The sequence below is a fragment of the Papio anubis genome, chromosome 11 (assembly GCF_008728515.1).
Source record: "Papio anubis isolate 15944 chromosome 11, Panubis1.0, whole genome shotgun sequence".
Classification (NCBI taxonomy): Eukaryota; Metazoa; Chordata; class Mammalia; order Primates; family Cercopithecidae; genus Papio; species Papio anubis.
The window spans coordinates 28,553,664-28,580,131 of record NC_044986.1 but is presented as its reverse complement, the minus strand read 5'-3'; the positions used below and the strand labels follow the sequence as shown (position 1 = coordinate 28,580,131).

Here is a 26,468-nt window from a genome sequence, read left to right as displayed (position 1 = left end):
CAACAGAATCTGTCTGGAGAAGTCATGGTAGGCTTTGTAGAAGTGATTTTGATCTGAGGCTTAAATGGTGGGAGAAGTATTTTAAGTACAACAGGAACACAAATGGGTTGAAACAGAAGAAAGATTTATTGACTGATTGAACAGAAAGGACTAGATGTTTATGGCTTCAGGGCAGGCTTGATCCAACAGCTCAAATGATGTCATCAAAGACTTAGATTTTCTTAGTATTTTTACTCTGGCATGTGCATTCTTGGCTACATCTTCAGGTTCCACACTGTACCTTCAGCAACTTCAGGCATTCTCTATACCCTGTTGGTTGAAGCAGTCACAACATTTTGAAGGGAGGAACATAGACCCCACTTCTCAACAGAGGGTGTGTCAGGGTCAAATTGTAAGATAAGCATGTGGAATGGGAGATATCAGAAAATATAATGGGCCACAGAGGGAAGAAGAGCAATGGACTGTGGTCATGAGGGATACTCCCTGCTGGGGACGGGGCTTGAGCTGATGCTTAAAGAGTGGACAGGTGGAAGCTGCTAGGCAGATAAAAGCAGGAAGAGAACATGTGCACATTCCTGGGGACACCGGTGAGAGTTTATGTTCCTTTTTGGGTCTTCTAGATGCCTCCTTACTGCCCAGAGCAACTAAATAGGCTAAAAATGGAGTTGGTTGCTACCATCTATCTGTAGGACACCAAAGCATTCAGCAATTTCAAAGCACGTGGCTCCTTTTTGGTGTCCTCCTACATATTCAACCTCAGGTTTAAAGTCCCCTGTGCCCACTAAGTTGATCAGGCTTGATAAAATGCAAAGCCATTTCTCCTGACTTCTCCCTTTGTTTTCTGTTCTATTCTGGGGTAGGAGGAGCCTCTCTACCATGGGATTGGAAGATTCACCAATGTCCTTGAGTTGGCATAATAAGTGCCCTTGTTAGCACAGAAATCACATTAAATCAATTACATGCTTACTTGCCTGTCTGTCCCCCATTATGTTGAGAGTCTTGGGCAGGAAGAACCTGTGTCTAACACATTATAGCTTCTGAAGCAGAGCCAGGTACATAGTAGGTACTGTGTATAAGGTTATTGGAATGAAATAACCTTGAATGAAACTTCAAGGTAGAATGACAGCAGTGTTCAACACACCTGGGCACTTTCATACCATCCCAGTCTACTGAAAGATCTGCGTTTGTTTCTACCCCTTATTTTTTATTCCTTCTCTTAGTCCTGGAGTCTGACCAGTTCCTCTGTGATTCTTATTCCTCTAGATCAGGATTCTGATCTGTCCTCAGTTTCTGTATCTGTATCTGACAGTCAGGTCTCAGAACTGAGGCCTTAATTCCCAAGCACACATTGTCTGTTTCTTATCATGGAGAGAGATTGTTTAGACCAGAGTCAACACACAAGAAGGACTGCTGTGTCCCTTTACCCTTTTCCTTGGCAAGTTTTCCTGGCATGAAGTCTTGCTGTAGCTAAGATATGTGAGGAACTTGCTTTTACAGAGATATTTTGCCAAAGATAAATTTCTCAGGACTGTGGCCATGGATTCTTAGCAAAAGGAAGGACAAGGAGATATGATCAAATGTATGCTGGTGAATCAATACAAATAAATTATGTGTTCTTTGTTATTATGTCCTAGGCTACACGAGAGAGGGCTCTTAAATCATCCACCATCAGCCGCTGGAGGTTCTGCTCCTTTCTCAGGAGTTATGTGGAGACAAACTCAGGCTTGTGTTATTTTAGGCAACCCAGATCACTTTCTGGTGGGAATATTCGTGAGGCTGCTAGGGGAATGCTAGCCTCTGCAAAAGACCGGAGGAGAGCAATTCTTCTCAGAGTCTGGCATGGCCCTCAATACACTCTTAAGTTTTTCTACCTCTAATGTCCCTGGGATTTATGAGCACTTTCCTGCTTGAATGAATGGTCATTCTGCTGTAATCTATGGGACTGACCTCTGGGGATTTTAATCAAGTATGTGTCTAAGAGCTTGGACAGATTAAAATCTACACCTACCCCAACTTCCCACCATATAAATGAGGTAGCTCTTTATCTCTTGTATCTTGGGATATGGCTGCCATGGCCCTGTTATCTGCTGTTCTGGGCTAGAACCTAGACCAAGGCCAACTCAGGAAGTACATGCATTCTGGGCAAGGTGAGATCCAGGTAAGCAGTTTGTGAAAGGAACTAAAGAGGTGACGAGATGTGGGGGTGAGGCTAGGAGATAGTAATCTAGGAAGAGAGACTCTCCTAAGGCACTGGACAGGCAGTATCAAATATGCCTACAGGACCGATAGGCAGATGAGTAAGGACTAAAGAGGGCAGAGGGAGAACCTAGGCCATGAGCAGGTTTCCAGGACAGGGAGGATGCACAAGTTTGGGGAAATAAGGCAAACCACTGCATGGTGGAGCATGAAATGCTCCTGGAGCATGAAATGAGGTTTAGGCCATGGGAACACTTAGATGGTCCTCCCCTAAGTGTTGGAGCTGGATTTCAAACCTGGACTTGTGATTAAAATGAATTATACTAATGTCTTGGATATCTCTGAGACACCTTTTTTTTTTTTTTTTTTTTTTTTTTTTTCTGTTCTGTTCCATTTGCAGTTTTTAGTGACAACTTTTTCAGAAGGGATTCCCTCCCACCTCCCTTCTCTGCTTTCCCACTGCCATTGCTTCAATTCAGATTTCCTACCTCTTATGTTTGGACCATTGCAGTATCCTTTTCACTAGGCTTTCTGCTTTTCTTTTTTTTTTTTTTTTTTTTTTTTGAGACGGAGGTTCCGCTTGGCTTTTCTAGGTTGAGGTAATGGCCTGGATCTCACTCACCGCAAGCCCGCCTCCCGGTTCACGCCAGCCTCTGCCTCAGCCTCCGAAAGCTGGGACTACAGGCGCTCCGCCACTGCGCCTCCGGCTAGTTTTTTAGAGTTTTGGTAGAGACGGGGTTTCCACTGTGGTTAGCTAGGATGGTCTCATCTCCGGACTTCTGATCCTGCCTCTGCCTCGGCCTCCCAGTGCTGGGATTACAGGCTTGGAGCTTGCCTCACCAGCCCCAGTTTCTGCTTTCTTTCATCTCACTGATCCACCCTTCGGATTCCTGACCGTTTCATTTCCAAAGTGCAGGTCCTAAAAGGTCACTCACTCATTCAAGCTCATTAGATATCCTTATGGTATTTAATGAGTCAAGTTGAAATTCTTTAACTTGGTGTAGTTGGCAGAATAGTGGCCTCCCAGATACCCATGTCCTGATCTCTAGAACCTGTGGATGTGTTAGGTCACATGACAAAGGGAAAATAAGACAGTAGGTGGAAATAATGTAGCAGTCAGCTGAGTTTAAGATAAAGCGATTGTCTGGGATTATTTGGCTGGGTACACTGTAATCATGAAGGTCCTTAAATGGGGAAGAGGGAGGAAGAAAAGCCAGTTTTCAGAGTGATGCCATGTGAGAAAGACCCACCGGCCATTGCTGGCTTTGAAGACTGAAGGGGGACCATGAGCCAAGGAATAGGGGAAACCTGTAGAAGCTGGGAAAAGAAAAATAACAGATTCTCCCCTAAAGCCCCCATAAGAAACTTAGAACACAACCCTGCCAACACCTTGATTATTGCCAGTAAAACCTATTTTGGACTTCTGGCCCCCAGAACTGTGAAATGATACATTTGTGTTATTTTAAATTCGTGGTAATCTATTAGAACAGCAATGGAAAATTTACGTGCCTGGTGTTTAAAATCACTGTTATTTGGCCCTAGTAGATAACTCCATATTCTTCTCTGTGTATGTGAAGTTCTAGCCTCAGAAGACAATGGGTAGAATGTCTCCAACTTAGCGTAAGTCAGACCAGTTTCAAATTTTTTTTGTTGGAAGTTATATAAGCATGTATCTCCCCTCTTGCACTGAAAGTGCCTTAGGTCAGGAACTTTGTGTCTCTCATCCAAGCATGTACCAAGCATGATGTGTTGCCTGTAAGAGGGACTCTGTTGTAATTTGTAGGATTGAATAGGAGGTGAGTTGTGATGAACGCCCAATCATGAATTGAGTCATAGGGTGTTCACTTCACTATTATTTACAGCAGTGGTGCTGAACGCTGTCCCAGGTGCTGGAGGTGCTAGTGTTGTCCCAGGTGCTGGAGATACAACTGCAAATGAAACAGATGTGTTGATACTGAAGCATCTTACAGTCTAGCTAAGCTCCTGCGTTTGCCCTCATCCAAAGCAGCTCAGGCTAGTGGCTGCTTCCAGTCTGAAGAGATGCTGATCCCCAGAAAATTCACTGGAGTCAGCAGCTGAAATTGTTTGTCTGGGAGCTCTTTTAGTTCCTGAGACCCAAGAGGGAGCACTGTCCCTGATAGAAGCTGCAGAAAAAAGGGAAGTGTGTGTGCCTGAAGGCAGGACCAGCAGAGACAGCCCCTGAAATGAAAAGAGACAAGTGGGTTGGATCACACACCAGGCAAAATGGACTTGGATGGACCTGTGATCTTCCCATCGCGGAGGCTGTCAATGCGTGTCCACACAAAGCAAGCAATGGCATGCAGGGAATTCCAGGCTTTTATCTCTGCATCAGTGAGAGGCCTGATGAGGTTGCTCTTTATTTTGTGAGCTTCAAGTTGTCACCACTAAAGTGATATGCCGCTTCTTGAGGACATGACATTTCCCCACTCAAATGGGAAATGACCTGGTTTGCTCAGAGACAGGGAAAGGAAGGAACCTAATGCATGCTGATGGCTTACTGTGTGCCTAGCAGTACAATACCCTTTAGCCAATCCTCACAACAACCGAATGAAGGGAGTGATCTTGGCTCACTTTAGTATGAGGACACTGAGGTTCAGCAGGGTAAGCCCCTTGCCTAAGGTCACACAAAATAAGTGGCAGAGCCTGGAATCTACACCAAAACTTTCTGGTTTAATGCTTTCACTTTTTCTCAAAGAAACAGGTCGCTTATATTCATATTTTCCTTTGTGTTAATGATCATCTCTGGAGGCTTCACATTAGTGCCATTGCAGCCAGTTTCCTCTCCCATCAGCTCACATCCGTTTCTGCCCTTGGCTGCCTTCTCAGGGTGGTTTTGGTGGTGGTTGGATGGATGGAGTGATGGACAGGCAGAAAGGTATGAGCTCAGACTCCTACCTAATGGTACACCTTTGGAGAGAATTAAGCTGTGTTCTGATGAGATGTTATTATGGAATGCAGAAATTGGCAAGGAATTGTGTGGTCATTTAGCCCCACCCTTGTTGCAGGGCTGCATGCTACCTAAATCATTTCCAAGAATGGCCGTCTCATTTTCAAAGTCCCTTAGGGAATGAGAGTGAATGGATTTTTAATTCATTTTTAATGGCTCATTACACAAAACCGGAACAACCCCCCACTATTCAACAGCCATTTTTCACAGTCTCCTTGTTTCAACAACATTGTGTTTTCATCTCCTTGATTTGTCACTTGCCTTATTCAGTTACCAAATTCTGCAAAGTACTTTCTTAACAATGGCCCACTTTTAAGTCAGGATGACTAATGCTTATTAATTTCTATATATCTTATCTCTCCCTTGGATCACGTTGGAATAGATAAACCTGTGTTTAGGTGCTGACTCCTACTTCTTCCTACTTGCACGACCTGTACAGTTTCCTCATCTAGGCAATGTGGACAATGCTATCTCCCTTTTGTCATGGTTATGCTCATTATCTGTGTAATACACATCAAGCATCAAGTACAGTGGTTGGCACTTAGTAGGTCCTCAGTAAATGTTAGTATGCCTACCTTGGCCCTTCCCGTATTTGTTCCTGTCTTGTATAAACTACCGTAGTTTAATTAAGTTGTGATTTTGTCTGGAAATTTAGTGTTTTCTTTCATCTACACCCCATTAGGTACAGGAGTATACACACATATACCTCAGAGATATTGTGGTTACAGTCCACCACAATAAGGTAAATATCACAATAAAGCAAGTCACACAAGTGTTTTGGTTGCGAGTGCATATAAATGTTATGATTACACTATACTGTCATCTATTAAGTGTTAAGTAGCATCATGTCTAAAAAAATACACACTTCAAGTAAAAATATTTTATTGCTAAAAAATGCTAATGATTACCTAAACCTTTAGTGAGAAATCATCATTTTTGCTGGTAGAGGGCCTTGCCTCAATGTCAATGGCTGCTGACTGATCAGGATTGTGGTTGGTGAAGATTGGAATGGCTGTGGCAATTTCAGAAAATGAGACAACAATGAAGTTTGCTGCATTGATCGACTCTTCTTTCATGAAGGATTTCTCAGTAGCATGTGATGCTTTCTGATAGCATTTTGCCCACAGTAAACTTCTTTCAGAATTGGAGTCAATCTTCTCAAGCCCTGCTACTGCTTTATTCACTAAGTTTATGGAATAGTCTAAATCTTCTGTTGTCATTTCAATAATATTTGCAGCATTTCACCAGGAATAGATTCCATCTCAAGAAACTACTTTCTTTTCTCATCCATTTAAGTTTTATCATGAGATTGCAGCAATTCAGACACATCTTCAGGATCCACTTGTAATTCTAGTTCTCTTGCTGTTTCGACCATATCTGCAGTTACTTTGTCCACTGAAGTCTTAAACCCCTCACACTTATCTATGAGAGTTGGAATCAATCTATTCCAGACTCCTCCATATTGATATTTTGATCTCCTCCCATGAATCATAAATGTTCTTCCTGGCATCTAGAATGGTGAATCCTTTTCAGGCAGTTTTCAATTAACTTTGCTGAGATCCATCAGAGGACTCACTGTTTATGGCAACACAGTTTTTTGAAATGTATTTCTTAAAAAAATAAGCATTGGAAGTGAAATTACTCCTTGACTCATGGGTACATGATGGATGTTGTGATGGCAGGCATAAAAACAATATTAATATCATTGTACATCTCCACCATAGATCTTGGGTGACCAGGTGCATTGTCAGTAAGCAGTAATATTTTGAAAGAAATGTGTTTATTGGAGCAGTAGGTCTCAACAGTGGGGTTAAAATTTTCAGAAAACTGTGCTGTAAAAAGATGTGCTGTCATCCAAGCTTTGTTATTCCATTTATAGAACACAAGCAGAGGAGAGTGAGCATAATTCTTAAGGGCCCTAGGATTTTTGGAATGGTAAGTGAACACTGGCTTTAGCCTAGATGAGTTATTCTGTCTTTTAAAGCTTTGAAGCTAGGCATTGACTTCTCCTCTCTACCTGTGAAAGTCCTAGACAGCATCTTCTTCCAATAAAAAGCTGTTGGTTTACATTGAAAATTTATTATATAGTGTAGCCACCTTCATTAATGATACAAGCTAGATCTTCTGATAACTTGCTGCAGCTTCTCCATCAGAACTTGCTGCTTCACTTTGCACTTGTATGTTATGGACATCCCTTCTTTTCTTAAACCTCATGAACCAACCTCTGCTAGCTTCAGATTTTCTTCTGAAGCTTACCTCTCTTGCCCTTCATGGAACTGAAGAACGTTAGGGCCTTGCTCTGGATTAGGCGTTGGCTTAAATGAATGTTGTGGCTGGTTTGATCTTCTGTTACTAAAACTTTTTCCTTATCAGCAATAAGGCTGTTTTTCTTTTCACATGTATGTTCCCTGGAATAGCATTTTAAATTTCGTTCAAGGACTTTTCCTTTGCTTTCGGAGCTTGCCAAACTCTGGCACAAGAGACCTAGCTTTCAGTCTGTTTAGGCTTTTATTGGGCCTTCTTTGCTAAGCTTGATCATTTTTAGTTTTGATTTAAAGTGTGAGATGTGTGACTCCTCCTTTTACCCACACACTTAGAGGCCATTGTAGGGTTGTTACTTGGCCTAAATTCAATATTATTGTGTCTCAGAGAATGGGGGTGTGTGTGCTGAGGAGAAGGAGAGAGATGGGGAACAACCAGTCAGTGGAGCAGTCAAAACTTGCACATTTGTCAATTAAGTTCACTGTTTTATATGGGCACAGTTCATGGTGCCCAAAAAACAATTACAAAGTAACATCAAAGATCACTCATCACAGGTCATCATAACAGACATAATTATAACAAAAAAGCTTGAAATGTTGTGAGAATTTCCAAAATGTGATGCAGAGACACAAGGTGGGCACACGCTGTTGGAAACATGGCACCGACAGGCTTGCTCGACATGGGCTTGCCACAAGCCTTCCATTTGGAAAAACTAAAAAGAAAACCACAGTATCTGTGAAGTGCAATCAAGTGAAGCACAGGAAAACGAGGTACCTTTGTCTTCTCCAGTGGCCCTTAGAGAATGATAACTCTTTAAAACTTAATACAGTCTGATTTCGGGAGATTGCTTTCATTATCTTCCCACCCTGCTCCTGTGTCCCTTTCTCCTTACCCTCTTGTGGACATTCTCAAAGTTATTTCAAAGCCTCCTTGAACTCTCCCTTCTAGAGAGGCTTGGCAGACTAGCTTATCTAAGGAAAAGAAATCCTGGAAAAACATTGCTCCCAGAAAGGAGAGGGCCGAGAGTTTAAACTTTTTCCATCTCTTATGATCTCATCAAAGCCTCTCATCCACTGTGAGGATGTCTTGACCACCTCAGCTCAGATTCATCTTCTCCTCCTTTGAACACCTCTGGTAATACTTTGAACTCAAGAAGTGTGTTATATGTCTGTTGATTAACAGATGCCATATCAAAGAAACATTTAATAGTACTTTCATAGTACAATGATGAGAAAATCAGGGTTCTTGTCCTGAGGGAGCATATAACCTAGTGTCAGAGATGCCTGTGCAGGTAGAAGTTTGTAGTCTGGTGAGTAGCAAAACTGGAGGTATGTACAACAAGTTAGGGGAACACAGATTAAGGGAAAATCAGTTCTGTCTTTGAGAACAGCTGCGACATCAGAGTGTTGATATTTGAGCTGAATCTGGAAGCATGAGAAGGAAGGAGAGCATCAGGTAGAGAACAGGAGAAGGGCTTTCAGAGGAGGGAGAAGAGCATATGGAAAGGTATGGAAAAATAGAATGGGAGAAGGGGTATTCTAGTGTGGCTAAATTCAGCGGTCATTTGGGAAAGTGGCTCTAGAAGAGGTTTAAACTGCCATTTGGGGCCAGGTTGAGAAAGATGTTTTATACCATGAGGAATTTGGATTGATCCTAAAGGCAGTGAGAAGCCACTAGAGAATTTTTATAAGAAATTAAATAAATGAGTTAGTTTGAAGGCCTTTGAGGTCATCTAGTAGCCAGATCCAATGGTCGATTTTTGATCTTTCTTCTACATAAACTGTCAGCAGTATTTCAGTTTACAGGGAGCTGGTCACCCTCTTCCTTGAAATGCTTTCCTCACTCGGTTTCCAGAACTCATGCTCTCCTTGATATCCTTGTATCTCCCAGCCTGTTCTGTGCCAGCCAGGGCCTCTAACTCTAGATATTTTTTAATTTTAATTTTAATTTTATTTTAAGTTCTGGGCTACATGTTCAGAACATGAAGACTTGTTACATAGGCATACATGTGTCTTGGTGGTTTGCTGCACCTGTCAACCCATCGTCTAGGTTTTAAGCCCCACATGTATTAGGTATTTGTCCTAATGTTCTCCTTCCCCTAGCCCTCCAACCCCTGAAAGGCCCTGGTGTGTGTTGTTCTTCTACTTGTGTCTCTGTGTTCTTGTTGTTCAACTCCCACTTATGAGTGAGAACATGCAGTGTTTGGTTTTCTCTTCCTGTGTTATTTTGCTGAGGATAATGGCTTCCAGCTTTGTCCATGTCCCTGCAAAGGACATGATCTCATTCTTTTTTATGGCTGCATAGTATTTGTAAAAGAAGAGATTGAATGCAGGAATTGATTACAAGAGTGCTGGAAAGGCTGGAAGAGCAAGAAAGAGGAAAGGCAAGGCTGCTCAAAGATCGGTCACCGCAGGAACCATCACATGACTGCCCAGGAGGAGAGGAAGCAGTACTAGAGGACAAGGGTCTGTCCCACCTAGGTTCCTGCTGTATGGGCTGAGGTACATCAGAAGAACCCAGGAGCCTGTGCTGCTGGTCACTGAGACCCATCCCCATTGCTTCCACCACCTCTGTTGCTGCTGATGTGTTGTCACATCAGAAGCCAGATGCGTGGAGAGGGCTGCTTCTCCCTCCTCCGCCAGTCCCCACTCGTGCCTTCCATTGGCTGAACTAATCTTGAAGACAGCTCACAGGAGAGTTTTAGAAATGTAATTTGCCTGGTTACCTGCCATACATAGGCAGGATTGTGGAGTGAGAGTAAACAGCACAGCCTACCCCTTTGGCTACTGTGAGGGTTCTTTTCCACCCTCCTGTTCATATTTAACCTTGTGATTCTGTCTAATATAATGCAATGACTTCTTTTTTTTTCTTTTGAGGCAAGGTCTTTCTCTGTCACCCAGGCTGGAGTGCAGTGGTGCAAATGCAGCTCACTACAGCTTTGACCTCCTGGGCTCAAGTGTTCCTCCTGCCTCAGCCTCCCGAGTAGCTGGGACCACAGGTGTGTGCTACCATGCCCAGCTAATTTTTTAAAATTATTATTATTATTTTTTTTGGTAGAGGCAAAGTCTTGCCATGTTGCCCAGGCTGGTCTTGAACTCCTAGGCTCAAATGATACTCTCACCTCGGCCTCCTAAAGTGTTGAGATTATAGATTATGGGCATGTGCCACCACACCAAGCCACAACAACTTATAACATGAGGATACTGTCACTCTCTATCAAGAAAGAGATTCATCAAGTTCCATTAGTTGCTATCCCTTCTCTGGGTGATGTTAATTGCTTTGTAGACCTATTACAATCCTGTGTGGATATCCTATAACCCAAAGTAGTTGTGAAGCTAACCAACACTAACATTCTTTGTATAAAAGAAAAGAAACAGAGAGAGTAGGAGAAAAGAGAATAACTTATGGGCACCATCTATTTATCTGTTTTGCCTTGCTGAACCTGTGGCTGGAATTATCCCAAAAGTGGTAGAAGGGAAGTTCCCACAAGGGAGTGCCCAAACGGTACCAAGGTAGGGCCAGTTGGGATTCCAAAGAAAGAAGCACTAAACTCCAGGGTGATCAGTGCAAAGCATTCATTAGGGGAACTTAGTGTAGTGCTGCAGCAATCCTCATGACAGATGGCAAGAGAAAAGGGTGATTTACCTAGGTCTGTCCAAGCAACATGGTCAGGGAAAGGAGTTTATGAGCTGGTTTAAGGCATTTGGCTCAGGGCCAAGACCCCTTTGTTTCAGTGTTTTGGGCAACAACCTAGATACCGTTGTCAGTTCATGTTCAAGAGACCAGTGTGGGTTCAAGCTTGCTGCGGAAAACCTGCAGCTGGCTGGGTCACAGAACAGTCAAGCACTCTGATTTTTCACTCAGAACACAGAAAGCAGCAGGTGATGGGGGGTGGAATGGGGAATCCTGCATTCTCACTCATCTCTGTGCACACACATTCTGAGCTTTCTCTCATCTCTGTGCATGCGCACATAAAGCATGCAAGGAGAAATATGCATAATTGCTGTTATATTCATTTCTGTTACTAGTCCTGAGGCATAATTGATAGGCTATGTCTTTTTTAGCTACCCATTTTGTGTTTCCTTTGCCCTTAGCAGATACCTCAGAGGGTTAAGGATTTTCACCTCATAGTGTGATAGAATAATTCAAACCATCATTTCTGAAGAATCTTAGTCCTTAATAGTTCTGCCTTTACCACTGTAGTCTTCTGTTAACTTGTACTTCAGGACTTGAAAACAATAGGAGCACTTGAAATTAATAAGAGGCATAATAATAATAATAGGTTTCAGACATCATTCTCTTTGTCCTCATTATAAAACATCATCTCTGTTTCTCCTTGACAATAGGGACAAATCATCCCAGCTGGTAAGTAACCCCTTCATTACCTGTTTGTTCAGTGGTAGCATGAGAAGCTCAAAACAGATGGATATTCCTTTCAGCTTCCAGTTCAATAGAACAAGTGTGGCTGGGCATGGTGACTCACGCCTGTAATCCCAGCACTTTGGGAGGCCAAGGTGGGCAGACCACCTGTGGTTAGGAGTTAGAGACCAGCCTGGCCAACATGGTGAAACCCTGTCTCTACTAAAAATACAAAAATTAGCCAAGCATGGTGACATGCGCCTGTAATTCCAGCTACCCAGTAGGCTGAGGCAGGAGAATCGCTTGAACCCAGGAGGCAGAGGTTGCAGTGAGCCAAGATTGCACCATTGCACTCCAGCCTGGGCGACAAGAATGAAACTCCATCTCAAGTAAGTAAGTAAATAAATAAATAAATAAGTAAACGAACAGGTGTTTTGCCTCTTGGTGACAGTTCCCTCCTTGGGAAGCAATACTTCTAACAGAGCCCCAAGTTGTGGGGACATGAATTAAATGTTCTGTGGTGTCTTCCTGGATGTGATAAGGAGAGACATCTCTCCCACTTGCTGTTGTTGATGTTCAGACCTTGGTATTTGGACCATATTTTGGTGGAACCCACATCCTGGAGGGTAAGCACCGCAGCCTCACATGGGTGTCAGTTCCCAGATGGTGCAGTCATTGAGTTTTCACAAGTCCACTCAACCATTGTATCAGTCCAGGTGCTCTGGGTGATCACGTTTGTGGTAAGACCAGTGAATTCCATGGACAGGTCCATGACTGTATTTCATTTGCTGTGAAATGAGTTCCTTTGTTAGAAGTAATGTATGGGACACCATGACAGTGAATAATGCAATCTGAAATTGAAATACTTGATTCTAGCATAATCACTACAGGCAGGGAAAGCAATTCCAGTGAGAAGAAATTGCCCTCTCTGAGATGAGAGGGATGCTGTGCAATCAACCTGCCACCATGCACGATGTTGAGACTCAGCATTGGTTTCTTATGTTGGTAGATTGGGAACTCAGCAGTGATTATTTCCACATCAGCCTTGGTGGGGGAGATTCCATGGTGAGCCTAGGGAAAGCCTCTATCTCTGCCACAATGGCCACTCCATACAGAGCAAACTCAGGGGTAATTGGGGAAAGAGGCTCAGTGATCTCAATAGAAGACACCATCCTGTCCATCTGATGCTTGAAAGTCTCTGTAGTAATCACCATGTGGTGAGCATTCACACAGGACACAAATATCCCCTGTGCCAATTTTGAGAGGTCCAAACAGACTGGTTTTTCTGCCTCATTTTACTGATCTCTAAATGCTGACATGCCCCAGCTGTCAATCCTCATAGCTTTAGTCGATCCACACTTGGTCTCTTAGTGACTGAAGCTAAACTCATGTCTTACAAGTCCATCCAATCACTGACAACTCCCAAATTGATATTTCTAGCCTAAACTCTTCTTCTGTGAACTCCAGACTCATTTATCCAGCTCACTGTTTGACTTCTCCATTTGAATGTCTCTTAGGCATTTCAGAATCAATGTCTAAACCTCAACTTTTAATCTTTCCTCCAGACCTTCTTCTCTCATGGTCCTCATCTCGTGAGACAGCAATTCCATGCTTCCAGTCACTTAGGTTCAAATGCTTAGGGTCGTCCTTGACTATTCTCTTTTGTTCACACCTTGTATCTAATTTGTCACCAAATCTCCTTGGCTCTATCTTTAAAATATATTTAGATCCTGCCTCTCTTCACCTGTCTCCCCAGTTTACTGCTGTTACTCTGGTCCAGTCCACACCGCATTTCCTCTGGATGATTACATCACAGTAGGCTCCTCATCCACTCTCATCCCCTAACTGCCTTTCTAAACACAGTAACCGGAGTGATCCTGTTGTAACCTAAGTTCTCCATGTAAATCCTCTCCTGATTTCCCATCTCACTCGGAGTAAGAACCAAGGTTCTTACAGTGCTTCTCAAGGCCCAGTGAGGTCTCAGCGTCCCAATATCTCCCTCCTCTCCCCTCCAACTTCATTAACTTCTTGTTGTTCCTTGGATACGATGGGCACACTCCTGCCTTTGGATCTTTGCATCTGCTGCTGCTTCTGCCTGTCATGTTTATTACCAAGAGAACCATGTGACTTCATCCTTCACCTCATTCAGGATTTTAAGTGTCAGTTTCCCATAGAGGCCTTTTCTGAGCTCCTTATTTACTTCTGCAACCTTCATTCCCCACCTGCCACCCCCTAGCCCACGCTGGAACCCCCCTGCATGTTTGCACTTTTTAATGTATGTCTCTTATTTCTTATTTCCTGTTTATTTTTTCCCCATAGCACTCACTGCCATTTGACTATTGCATTGGTTACCTATTTATTTGTTTTTGTTTTTGTTTTTCCTCTGCTAGGATATAAACTTAGTGAGGGCAAAGAAACTGGTTTGTTTTCTTTACTGCTAATTTGGCACTTGGCAAAAAGGAAGCATGCTATACATATTAGTTTGGTGAATGAATGGAAAAATTATGAGGACTGAAATTGGTCAATGCAGGACACCCCAACACATTTCAGGAGACTCAGTGTTTGCTTGCTATGGGCAGGATGAGAAAGGAATCGTGCTGAGCCACAGAGTTGGTAATACTCCCTTAAATAAAACAGAGAAAGGGGTTAACAGTTTTGGAAAATTTCTTGCATCCGACACTGATGAAGTTGATATCTCTTGTACTATTAATAATTCCTTGTCTTCCCAACTAGATTGTAAACTCATGGTGTGCAGTGGGCACTGCTTATCTTATTCTGGACACCAAGTTGGTGCCCAGACATTCTCATACTGTGGGTCAGTTGAGTTCTGGATTATAGATGTTTAATTTCTACTCCCTGCAGGGGAGGCTCCTCTAGGTGGGAGGAAGATGCCAAGACTCACAAGACCATGCTGAGACTTAAAACACACTCCTGCAGGCTGTCCCCGAAGTGTATGTTTTAGCAACTTTCTTATGTTACCATTGTCTACCACCCCTGGTAAAGAAAGTCAATGAGTCCTATTCCACTTGGCTGAAAGCAAAGAATTATCAAGTCCAGGCAGGAGTGAGGTCATAAGAGTGAGAGGACCTAGAGGTGGATGTGCAGAGAGCCCCATGGATTTAAAGGCACCAAGATTTTAGGAAGGTTTAATGAACTAAAGTAATTTTCCTTCAGAGTAAAATTTTGCAGGCATTAAAGGTCCTCACTTCACTGAATGTGCTCACGGGCCAGAGTGTCCTAGTGATTTATGAATTTGCAGATTACGCATTATCCTTTCAGAGGACAGGAATCCCCTGGGGCTTTCTGCCTGCCTTCCAAAGCTGAGTGGAGGTGCCAGGTGAGGACACTGGCTCTGATTTGCAGCCTCCTGTATTGCAGTTAGGGTCTAGAATGGATGGGTGTTTTTTAGAAGGAGCTCAGCAACTCTAGAATCTGAAAGCCTTCCACCAAATATGAGTAACTAGAAGCCCTTGTCTCCTGAAGAATAACTGTCACACTTATAACTTATGTTTGCGCAGTACAGCTTATAAAGCAAGCTGGCATCCCTTATTTGATTTGAATCAGTAACCCTGTGAGCGTGGCAGGGAAAGTGTACCATTACCCCATTTTAGTAAAACACAGCCGATTCCGAAAACATACATGAGTTGTTCGGGCACATATAGGAGTGTGTGTCAAGGCTGGGTCTTGAGTTCAACCCTCTGGTTTCAAGTGCTGCGTTTTCTCCATGTGGCCTTGCAAACTCCATCCAGGAGGCAGAGGGCTGGATCCAATGAGGTGAATGAATTTAGACCTGGAGATATTTAGGATTCTTGGGTGGAATAGGGACTGAAACTTCAGACTATGGACACTTCCTCTCACACAGAAAATGGGATGTGTAGAGTCGCACCAAATATCACTCTCCCCAACCCTGTCAGGGACTTGGACTTGTTACTTCAAATACAGATAATCTTGGAAGGCAGCAGGTTAAGGAGGGCTACACATTTCAAGACTACAGCAACCATTAAAAAATCACTTTACTACCAAGATTCTTATACTGTGCTTGGCATTGGGCAGGAATAGGTGAATGGAGAAGAAGTGAGGAATAAAGGCATTAGTTGCAGTGTTGTGTGTGTTTGAAGCTGGCTTGAGCATTTGAGGACGGCAGAAGATACGAGGTGCTTGGGGACAAGAAAATTGGAAGTGGATACTCAACAAAGACAACACCAACTGATTTCGCAAGAGGTCAGCTATGTCCCTTATTGTCGCCTTATTTATGGTGGCCCCTTATGATAATATAGTCTCCTATTGTCACCACCCTCTTCACTCTTGTAGAGCTTTTAATCAAATCATTACTGACCACACCAAGTGCAATTCCACTCTCCTTCTTGCATCCTTCCCTTGTCCTTTGTGCCTTGTTTCCCACCTTGGCACAGCCTTGCTGTGTCTCTGAGTGGATCCTGCGTATATCATGGTGCACTCAACACAGCCTATACTGCTCCATCTCTAAACTGCTTTTCTCATAACTAGAATGCTTCCTCTACCCCCTGCTCTTTTCTATTTGCCCCTGTCCAATTTATAAAGAAAGAAAAAGAAATAAAGCAGACACGCTCCATTTCAGTATATAGAAATTCTTACCACGCTTTAAGACCCAGCTCATATAACCCTCCTTCATGAAGATTTTGTTAATCACATTTTCTGGACTTAATTGCTTCCTCTTCTCATATCTTGTAGCGCATTATCCATACCTCTCTCTACATTTATCATCTCATCCCTTCTTTTACTGCCATATATTTGTAATTCATCCAAAGGACCTTGTATAGTGCCTGCCATGTGTCAGCCATTGTGCTTGGTGGCGGGAATGCAGAGCTAAATGAGACCTGATTTCTGACCTCAAGGAGGTCATGGTCTAACAGGGAAGACAGACATACAGAGAAATCATATTATCCCAGTATGACAGAAGTTATAAGAGATGTATGAACAGTGTTATTTCAAATAAGATGTCAGATGCCAATTTAAAATAGTTATATGTACTTCCATAAATGTAATTTTCCAGCTATACACACACACACACACATAGAGACAGACTTCTCTGCTATTCTCTCTGTGTGTATGTGTGTATATAGCTTGTAAGAAGAGAGAAGTGCTATTACTCATGAATTATTCCAATTTATTTTCATTTCTCCTGCTGTCTAAAATCTCCCCAGGATTATAGCCAGTTAGGTCAAAAAGGTACTTATTTGACAAAGCTTATTTGGTAAACCTGGATCTCCCAACAATTTGCCTAGTTCTTTTCTCATTACACATCTCTGTTTCCTATTTCTCTCTCCAAGAACAAAGAAAACAAAAGTTATCTTTACCCCTGGGCCTTGAGCTCTAGATCTCTCTCCCTGATTTGCAGAGTTTAGCAGTTGTTTTTCTAGTTCACATAAGAGGTACTCAGTAAATATTTGTGGAATTCATGAATGAATGATAAACTCCTTGAGGGCAAGGGTGCATTTTTCTCTTGTCTGCATTCCTGTTCATTGCTTTGCACAGAAGCCCACATAAACACTTACTGAGTGGAGGAGCATCATGTGAGAGCAGAACAAGCATGGTTGAGTAAGACAGGCATGGGCAGAAATGCTGGCTCTGTCTCTTGTTGGTTGTTTGCTGTGGGGGCAATTTGCTTAACCCGTGGGCCTCTGTTTCTTTATCCATAAAATGGGAGATATTGTATAATACCTGCTCTGTTTCAAAGGTTTTTTGCGAGGATTGAGAATTGCCCAGTGTAGTACTTAGCACATAGTAGGAGTGCAATTAATGTTAGCTCCTGCTTTTTCTTCCTTGAGTTTGAGTCCTATTCTCATTCTGGGGCCATCAGCTGGAGGAGATTCAAGTCAGGTTTTGCTGTAGATCTGGAACTACCCCCTCCACCATCCTGCCTGCCATATCCACCCACTTTGTTTCCGGAGCCACACACTCATCTCTTTCTGGTCTGAGTACTTGCCCAACAGCCCTGGGCTTGTTAGGTGGGTTTATCGCATCTATTTTCCATGTTCTTCCCTGGAAATTCACTCCTCCCCAGTGGCCTTTGGAAGGCTGTGAGTGATGGGAGAGGTCAGGGGTGGGCAGGCTTTCTCTTGCTCTTGGTTTTGTTTGCTTGACATAGAATGTCTTAAGCCTGAAGGTTACATTATCATCTCTTCATGGCTCTATTAATGTCCGTCTGTGCTGGACTCCAGGGGAAAAGGAGTTTCCATCCTATAATTCTCAGTGTTTTGACTTTTCCTCTGGGGAATGCTGGTGTGACCTCGCTGAGGTATCCTCCTCATATGTGTCCTGCTTTATTTGTAAGGTTGAATTCAATGTAAACGAAGCGGTGTTGTGCTAGATTAGGATCTCACCATGGTGGAGTGGGTAGCGTCACTGTAGCATAGAGGTGGGAAAGGAACCATGATGTGATGGAGCCTTTCTGGAAAAGTGGTCCTCTGGCTGCCACAGAAGAGTTTTGAATCCTACTCAGGGTCCATCGAGTCAGACTTGCTGGGGGTGGGCCATGGAATCGGCATTTAATAGGCTCCCCAGTGGCTCTTAGGCTCTGGCTTATTCATGGAATGGGAAGAGCACTACCTTGGGGGCACTTGGTCAAAGTCAGACATTGCTGAGCCTTGACCTTGAGTCATGTTCCCCTTTCTGGGGCTCCATTTTTTCATCTATAAAATGAGAGCAGTAGACTGGCTTAATAGCATCTCCTGCTGAAGTCTGTGATTTACCAACACAATATCAATATCTTTCATTTACTCAGAAGCGATTATTTTATAAGAACCTTTAATATGCTGAGCCTGTGAAGGAGATAGAAGTACCAAACACAATCCCTACCTTAAGTTGTGTAGGCTTTAGTTGAGAAGGCCACTCACATAACATTCAGAAGCTATCAAGATAGTATTTGTGATAAATTGCATGACTCCATTTTAAGCAAAATAGGACTTCACAGGAGAGAATATTTTTGATGTCTGGTATAATCCTGGGAGGCCACCTGAAAGGGATGGGCTTTGGACTGTTTCTCCAACATCAGGCAGGCAAGTACAGGGGATAATGAAAGGATGGGGCACAGGCAGCGATATAACAATAGAGCATGAAAGAAAGCAGAGATGTGAGGATGTGTTTGTCTTACCTGAGGTACCTTGAAAAACTTAGATTGTTTAAAACAGAGGACAGGTTTTTGCAAACTGGAAAAAATGATTGGAAGAGTATGCATGGGCCAGACTGTGGAGTCTAAGTGTGCCAGTCTAAGGAGTATGGATTTTACCCGTTGACAGAGCAAGTCAGTAAAGTTTTCTGATCAAGAAAGTGCACGAATTAAGAGGTAAAATTGAAACTATCTACTATGAAGACAGAAGTAATATTCATAGAAGTGTGGAAGGATATGTTAGTCTGGATTCTCCAAGAAGCAGACATGAAGATGAAATGAGATATCTGAGAAACTTATTAGGAAAAATGCCCGTGAGAGAAAATGGGAAAGGAGTGAGAGCAGATTGGGACAACTGCTGGGCTGAGATGGAGATCTGACCCCCCAGTGAAGGAGATGGGTAAGGAAGGCAGGCAGGCAGGTAGGCTGGCTAAGAGAATCTCAGACTGTAGTGAGGTTCTGTGGAAAGTTTAGCAAGGCTGTTAGGGGATCTTAGCATCCGTGTCACCCATCAGAGGAGTCCTGTCACCCAGGAATGTGTCTGCCTTGTTGCTTGTAATCATTGGCCAGGAGCAGCTTTTGTGGGTTGTGGGTTTGGCAAGAGGTAGCAATGGATTTCGGAGCACAACAGCTGGAGTGCTTAGTCAATTATGCTTCCTGCAGGTGGAGATCTGAGAGGTACTTTCTCATGGCAGCTACTGAGGGGAAGGAGGAACTAAGGAGAGTCTGGTAATATTCTCTTGGGTGGTTTATCTACAGAACGCCTGCGTCTTTGCTCATGATGCTTCCTCCGTGTAGAAACACTTCAGCACTCCCTTTAGCCAGTTAGTTTCTACTCTTTCTAGGTATTAGTTTGGGTTTCACCCTTAGGAATCCTTCCCTGACTTCTTTAGTTTCTGTATTTGGTGCCTCAACAGTCCCCAGTTTTCTCTGCATTCACCACCACAACACCTATCACTCTGTATAGGAATTGCCTGCTCATTTCTTAGGTTTCTCCCCTGCTAGATTAGACTGTGAGCTTCTAGAGGGAAGAATCTGGATCTTTTATTTCTGTATCCCCCACATATAGCCCAGTGGCCAGAATATCATAGCCATTCAACAGAGGAAGAAAGGAAATGATGGAAGGAGGGAGGGAAAAAGCAGGGTGGTCCAAGCTTTGAGTAAGGAGAAGGGTTTTCCAGATCTAGTGGTTAGAAGCTCTGCTAATTAAGTGAAACTCACCCTCAGCATCTCTTTCTTCATTCTACATGGATTTTGCACTTTTTAGAGCTATGTCCCCTGGAGGCTTGATGTTGGGGAAAAAATGAAATGGTCTGACTTGCTCCTGCAGAGCCTGAGTCAGGTGGTCATTCTGATTCATTCCTAGTAGATTGGTTTTGAGCTTTTTTACTTTTTCCAGAATTTGGCATGGCCTGCACATAGGCTTCCATGCTTTTACACAGTGACTTTAAGAAAGACTTGGTATATGAAATAAGGTCAAATCAAGAGCAGAACTTTGGGGTGTGTGTGTATGTGTGTACCCTATACACCGATTCAGCAAACAAATTATCTGGCAACTTGCTAGACATTTGGTGAAGCTATGGATAAGCATATTTCCTTGTTAGTCTCTGACTTTAATAAATGAGGAAACTATTTATGAATGGGAGGGGCAAAGACCTCTAAGTGACTGTAGAGAACAATTCTTTGCATGAGTTCCTCACTTCTTGCTGTTGTGCTGTGGTAATAAGACAGGTAGCCTGGTAGAGTCTACTGTTCTACAAATAGCCATGCCACTGGTGTGTGCTATTAATACATACTCTTTGATTTGTGCTGTGGTAATAGGACAGGTAGCTTGGTAAATTCCACTATTCTACAAATAGCCATGCCATTGATGATGTTTCTTGTCAACCTTCCATTCCTCACCGCAGAGAAATTGAATGTCCCAGTCACCTTTGGCACATAATGGATCATATCCCTTGCCTTTAATTTTTTTTTTTTAGTTTATATAGAAGAAATGGAAATGGGGCTGATTGACCCCATGGAGTGCTGGATGAGAATAAATCTCGAAGTGAGCATTTTGTTGTTAGTTAAGTGCCATAAAAATGTTCAATATAATGGCTGATTATTTTTCTTTGATCTTAAATGGATACCTAGAATGGGAAAGTCCCATCTCGATAGCAGAAATTCATTATCTCGGAAAGAATTTAATGGTTACTGTGAAAATGAACTGGAGGAAGTTAAATTGTGGAATGGGAAGGAGCTGAAAAAAGTGAAATGAGTTGTACATTAAATTTAGATAAACACAATTATGTGTAACTGGATTATCACGCGTGCAGGCAGGCAATGTGTATTATGCACCTGCGTTTTGATTAAAATCGATTCAGGTGCACGCGCTTAGCATCCTTTTAGATGTGGAGCTGTGCCTAAGCCACTGCCCAGATGCATGAGAGGCAGGTAGGGCAACATCTGATGGCCAAGTCCTCAGCTGGAGAAAGGGCATGGGAACAGACTGGTCAGCCCAAGATTGGGTAAGAAAACCACCAACTGGATTACAGGCAGCCTCAGTTGTCTGATACGTCCAGCTTCCTTTTGGGTTACTTAATATCAACTGATGTTAGGAAGGTGGTTGTGGAGTCCAGTGGGGTTCAATGATCTGCTTACTGTGATACATGGTCGATGGCAGATGGTATCAGGGGATGTTGGGGAAGTAGGCCTGCCTGCATTCAGGTATTTATGCTTGCTAAGGCCCTATTGATGGAAACACAAAATCTCTTTGAACCCCTTTTATAGACAGAATCAGGCCCACTTCCCTTTTACCCTTTTAGGTCCAATTCTGTGAATCAGAGTCATCTCTGGATCAAAAGCAAGCCTATCATCTGATCTCTGGGTGGCCTTGGTGGTGAACAAAGCCAGCTGGCCTGTGTCTGACCTTGAAGGAGGACAGATGTGGAGAAACAACTGTCAATAGCCAATTAATTCCTGTTGGCATGTTTTATTTCAAATGCAAAGCACTGTCAGGATTAAAATAAATGCTACCAGTTACAGGGATGCATTAAATTAATAACTTTTTTTCCCCTTGTTTGATCCTATAATACCCCGCAACTCAATGGATAAATACTAAGCCCTCCTCTGGGTGGTAGGAGATGCATTGTATATTGTTACACAAACTAAAGTAAGCTTCCTTTTTTCCCTCCCTTTGTTCCTCTCCTCTGCCCTTATCCCCAACCCCTTGCAGGTCATACTTATCCTGACGAAGCTATATGACTTCAACCTGGGCAGCGTGACTGAGAGTTCACTTTGGAGGTAAGCGGATTAGAGATTCGTAAGGAGCCACCCTGGCTTGGCTCACGTAAGAAACGCAAGCGAAGCAGTTGGGAAGTGTGGACTGGAAGGAGCAGAAGATAGTCCTCTTCCTGGAAGCTCATGCTAATGCTCCAGGTGGAACCAACGGCCCCCACCTGTGAATTCCTTTCCTCCTCTGCTTATCTCTTTTGGAATCTGTTGCACATATATCCTGGCCCTCTCATTGCTTCTGTGCTTTTGGAGTGTCTCATTCTACTTTGAAGAAGGTGGGGCCTGGCTAGAGAGATCAGATAAACATGCACGAGTAGAGCTTCTTGATTAGGAAGTCTGCTCTAGGAGGGATTCTTGTCCTGGATGTGAGTCTTGGCCAAAGGACTGTCTCCAGCCCTTTGCATCTGTAAGATGCTGTGGTTCTGGAGAAGGCAGTACCATGGGGGCAGATACACATGGGAAGAGGTACAGATACAAGTTCGCCTGATGATGTTCTGATTCCCAGGCACTTTTGCCTTCAGGGGCCCCTTGCCCCATAAAATAGTATTATAAGGTCTATTTTACCCCTGCATTGGTATAAAGACAGCTACATTAATATCATGTATTAAAACACTTGTTTCAGCCCAGTTTATTCTTTTGATTTTAAAAGTTTCTCAGGACAGGGAATGCTCATGTGTTACACACACTTACGTGTATACCTCATCACGTACATATGCACACCCATACGACCACACTGACACGCAGTCACATGGGTCGACAGTGGGTCTCATCAGCCACTGGGACTTGGTACTTCACCCTCTCTGCTAGGTCCATGAGACTTGAGGTGTTGTTCGTTTTCTCCCATTTACCTTGCGATGTGTCAATACTGGGCAGGAAGCTGTCACAAAAAGCCATGCATCTGGCTGCATCATCATCCCTGAGTCCTGCCCTGAGGGTTTCCTGGGGTTTTGGAGCAGAGGGGACTGGGGTGTGAAATGCTTCTTCATCTGACCTGTTTGTTTGCGGAGAACTAGGCAGCTTCTCTCCAGGGAAGAGGGAGTAGTCACAGCATCTATTAAATATTTAGGGGTTAATTGCTCATATCGACTGAGGCCTGCCTCCATTTTCACAGGACGTCTAAAACCTAATTTTGCTGCTCAGTGAAAATTGGCAGATGTATAAGTAACCAGCTTGCCTCTAACAAATGAAAGCATGACTATTTCCACTCACACGGTACTTTCCAGGGAATTAGAGCCTCAGAAACCGCCCTTCAAGCCCAAGCACAGTGATGCTGTGTGATACTTTAAGCCTCATTCCTGTGGTGTCTGCTTGGTCAAATCATGAGACATGCCAGAAAATTTTATCTTTACATTGAAAAACAGCTATTCCTGCTACCCTATGTTGCAGAAAAGGTTTGACTATTTCTAGGAGCAGGCCAGGCAAGTATAGGAACCTAGGCCAGTTGCTTAATGCTAGAGGCCTTCAAGTTATGAAGGGTGTTTCTCACAACTGTAGGAGCCAGTGTATTCATCAGCATGTACCAAGAGACAGTGTATAGCTTGGTGTCTGTACGGGTACCCTGGTGTTCCATTGCCAGGACTGAAGTCCCAGTTTGTCCACCACCAAGCTGTGTAATTTTGGGCATTTTATGCAATCTCTCTCTATTAGTTCCCCAGGGCTGCCATAATAATTACTACAAACTGAGTGGCTTAAAGCAACAGAAATGTCTTCTCTCACAGTTCTGGAGTCCAAAAGTCTGAAATCAGGGTGTCATCGGGGCCATGTTCCTTCTGGAGGATCTAGGGTCCCCCTGGATAAACCAGGATGACCTCATCTTGAAATCCTTAATGACATCTGCAAAGACTTTTTTTTTCAAATAAGGTTCATTATAGATTCTGGGAGTTAGGATGGGGACATATCTTTTAAGGGAGTTTATCATTCAATCCACTTCACTAAGTCTGTTTCCCTGCATATAAATTGGCACAGAACATGTCTTTGCTCTAGCCTCATTTTTCTTGCTATTCCTCCAACATACCACCATGCTTTTCCCGAGAGCCTTTACACTGAGATTTTTCCTCTGCCTAGTGCTCACAGGCGACAGAGCAGGCACCTCACTTCCTTCCCCTGTTTGGTCACAGGTCACCTAATCATGAGGTCCTTCCCCAGGATTCCACATTCCATCACTTGGCTACATGTTTTTCTTGATCCTTATCACCAGCTGGCATGCTAAATGTTGACTTGTTGCTTTGTTATTGTCTTCCCACACCCACTCACATCTAAGCTTGTCGAGAGAGGGAATTTTTTTCACTTTAATTCAGTGCTATATTCTCAGCATTTAGAAGATTATTTGGCACACAAGAGGTGCTTAATAAATGCTTACTTAGTGAGTAAATTAATGAATGAGTTGTTTTAAGGATTAAGTGAAACAAATATAAAAACATTTAGTCCAGTAACTTACACATAGGAAGTGCTTACTTAATTGTAATTATTAATGATTGTCATAGCCCTGTGTTTGGATAGAGTTTTCATTCCGTTGTTGACTCTGTTTTTAAGGATCCCTTGCTGCAGAGGTGCATGTGAGGGAAATTACAAGACACCAAGGGAGTGTAGTCTCTGTTCTCTAGGAATTAGCAGAGATCTTTGAGGTTGAAGGTCGGGGGTTAGGGAGGGGAGAAAAGTGATTTAGAATGTTGTCCTTTGTGCTAGTTGGGAGGAATTGAAATACCAATTTCTATCTAGTCAAAGATATTCTTTTATAGAAAAGATTCTTCAAGCTGGGTGTCGGCACAAAGGGAGGGATGCAGTTTGGCAAGTGGGGACATGTCCCTACCACAGGGCAAAGTCCAGGTGAGGCTGGTCTGTGGGAGAGAATGTGCTGGGCCAGGTCTGGAGGGTGTGGGGATTGGCCAGGTTCACAGAAGGGGCTCAAGCAAAGGGAGTTACTCAAAGCGAGTTTACAGATCACAGATTCCATATGGTGTGCCGTTATGGGGATTTGGAAAGCTGGTGGATATTATGGGCTTTCCCTGTTGATCAATATCATGTATGAGTTTATTTTTGTGTTAGGTTTCAGGAGGTTCACGGACCTGATAAAGCCCAGCTTAGGAACCCCTGGAGAGAGTGTGACTGAGGAAAGGGACTGCTTCTAAACTTTCTGGGGGTTTCCTGGTTTGCTGGGACCTCACTGGGAGTCTTCTAACTTTTTACTGTCTTTCTCACACATGTTCTAAAGATCTGTATCTCCCATTCTCTTTTCCTGTACTGATAATGGTGTATTTTATAGAGCCTAGAGCAGTATGATTTCCCTTCCTAATACAGTGTGCAGAGAAAAGAAACTAAATTAAACATGCACCCTTTCAGCTTCGTGATTCGGCTTAACATGCTTAACCAAGTTGAAATTGAATTCAGTGATTCTTCTTCGGTGTTCTGTACAATCAAGAAGCCTGGAACAGCAGCTGTCATGACAAGACGACACCCCCTGTCAGGTGGCAATGTGATATAATTATTTGCCTCACTGGATTAATAATTAAGAGGCCATCTACTTCAAATAGACGAAAGACTGTTTAAAACCATTAATTTGTGTAGCAGTATCTTGTGCCCTTGTGACATTCTTTCCGGAATACCTTGGTGCTCTTCTACTGCTGGTGGCCAAGGCTCTTTCTTCACCACCACCAGGGTGGTTATGTAAATTTGTCATTTGGCACAACAGCACAACCATCTGTTGGTATCCCTTAGTCAAAAAACACTTCACCTATAAGATATCATGTTTAGAAAATTAATGAGGTTGGGGACCGACTTGTTTAAAGGATGCAGGGCTTTCCCTGAGTTACGTGGGTCTTAAGGCTGAGGTTAGGAGCACTCCCTGGCTCTTGATCTGAGCCTCATTCCACAGTGTCATATAGCCATTCTCCAAAATGGAAATTTTGCAGCTATACAGACATAACCCTCCTATTTATGTCTCTTCCATTCCTAACAAATTTAGGCCATTGTTATGTGGTAGGGTGGTGCTATGGACTCAAAGGGAGGACCACATTGTTCTCATTTCTGTGAGAACAATTTATGCCCTCTGCCCTTGTAATACACGTGCATCTCTGCCTCACTTGGGCATTCATGATCCTCAATTAGGGAGGAAGGATGTCACTTTTCTCTGGAAGTGGAAACTCTGATAGTGCCAATCAATCCACTGCTTGAGGTTATTAAATCTTTACTTTTGAACATATGTACTGGTGAGGATTTATGTTTCTGATTGGCAGATTGCTTCTTGGACTCATTTCTGTATGTCTT

General features: G+C 43.1%; 1 protein-coding gene across 2 annotated transcripts in view; it reads left to right on the top strand.

Moving 5' to 3' along the window:
* SORCS3 (sortilin related VPS10 domain containing receptor 3) overlaps positions 1-26,468 on the top strand; it is a 611,216-nt gene that overhangs the window by 173,821 nt on the left and 410,927 nt on the right. For both annotated transcript variants that reach the window (XM_017944309.3, XM_031652096.1), the window contains exon 2: positions 22,147-22,214. In XM_017944309.3, the coding sequence (XP_017799798.1) occupies positions 22,147-22,214 (68 nt within the window). The remainder of the gene's footprint in view (positions 1-22,146; positions 22,215-26,468) is intronic.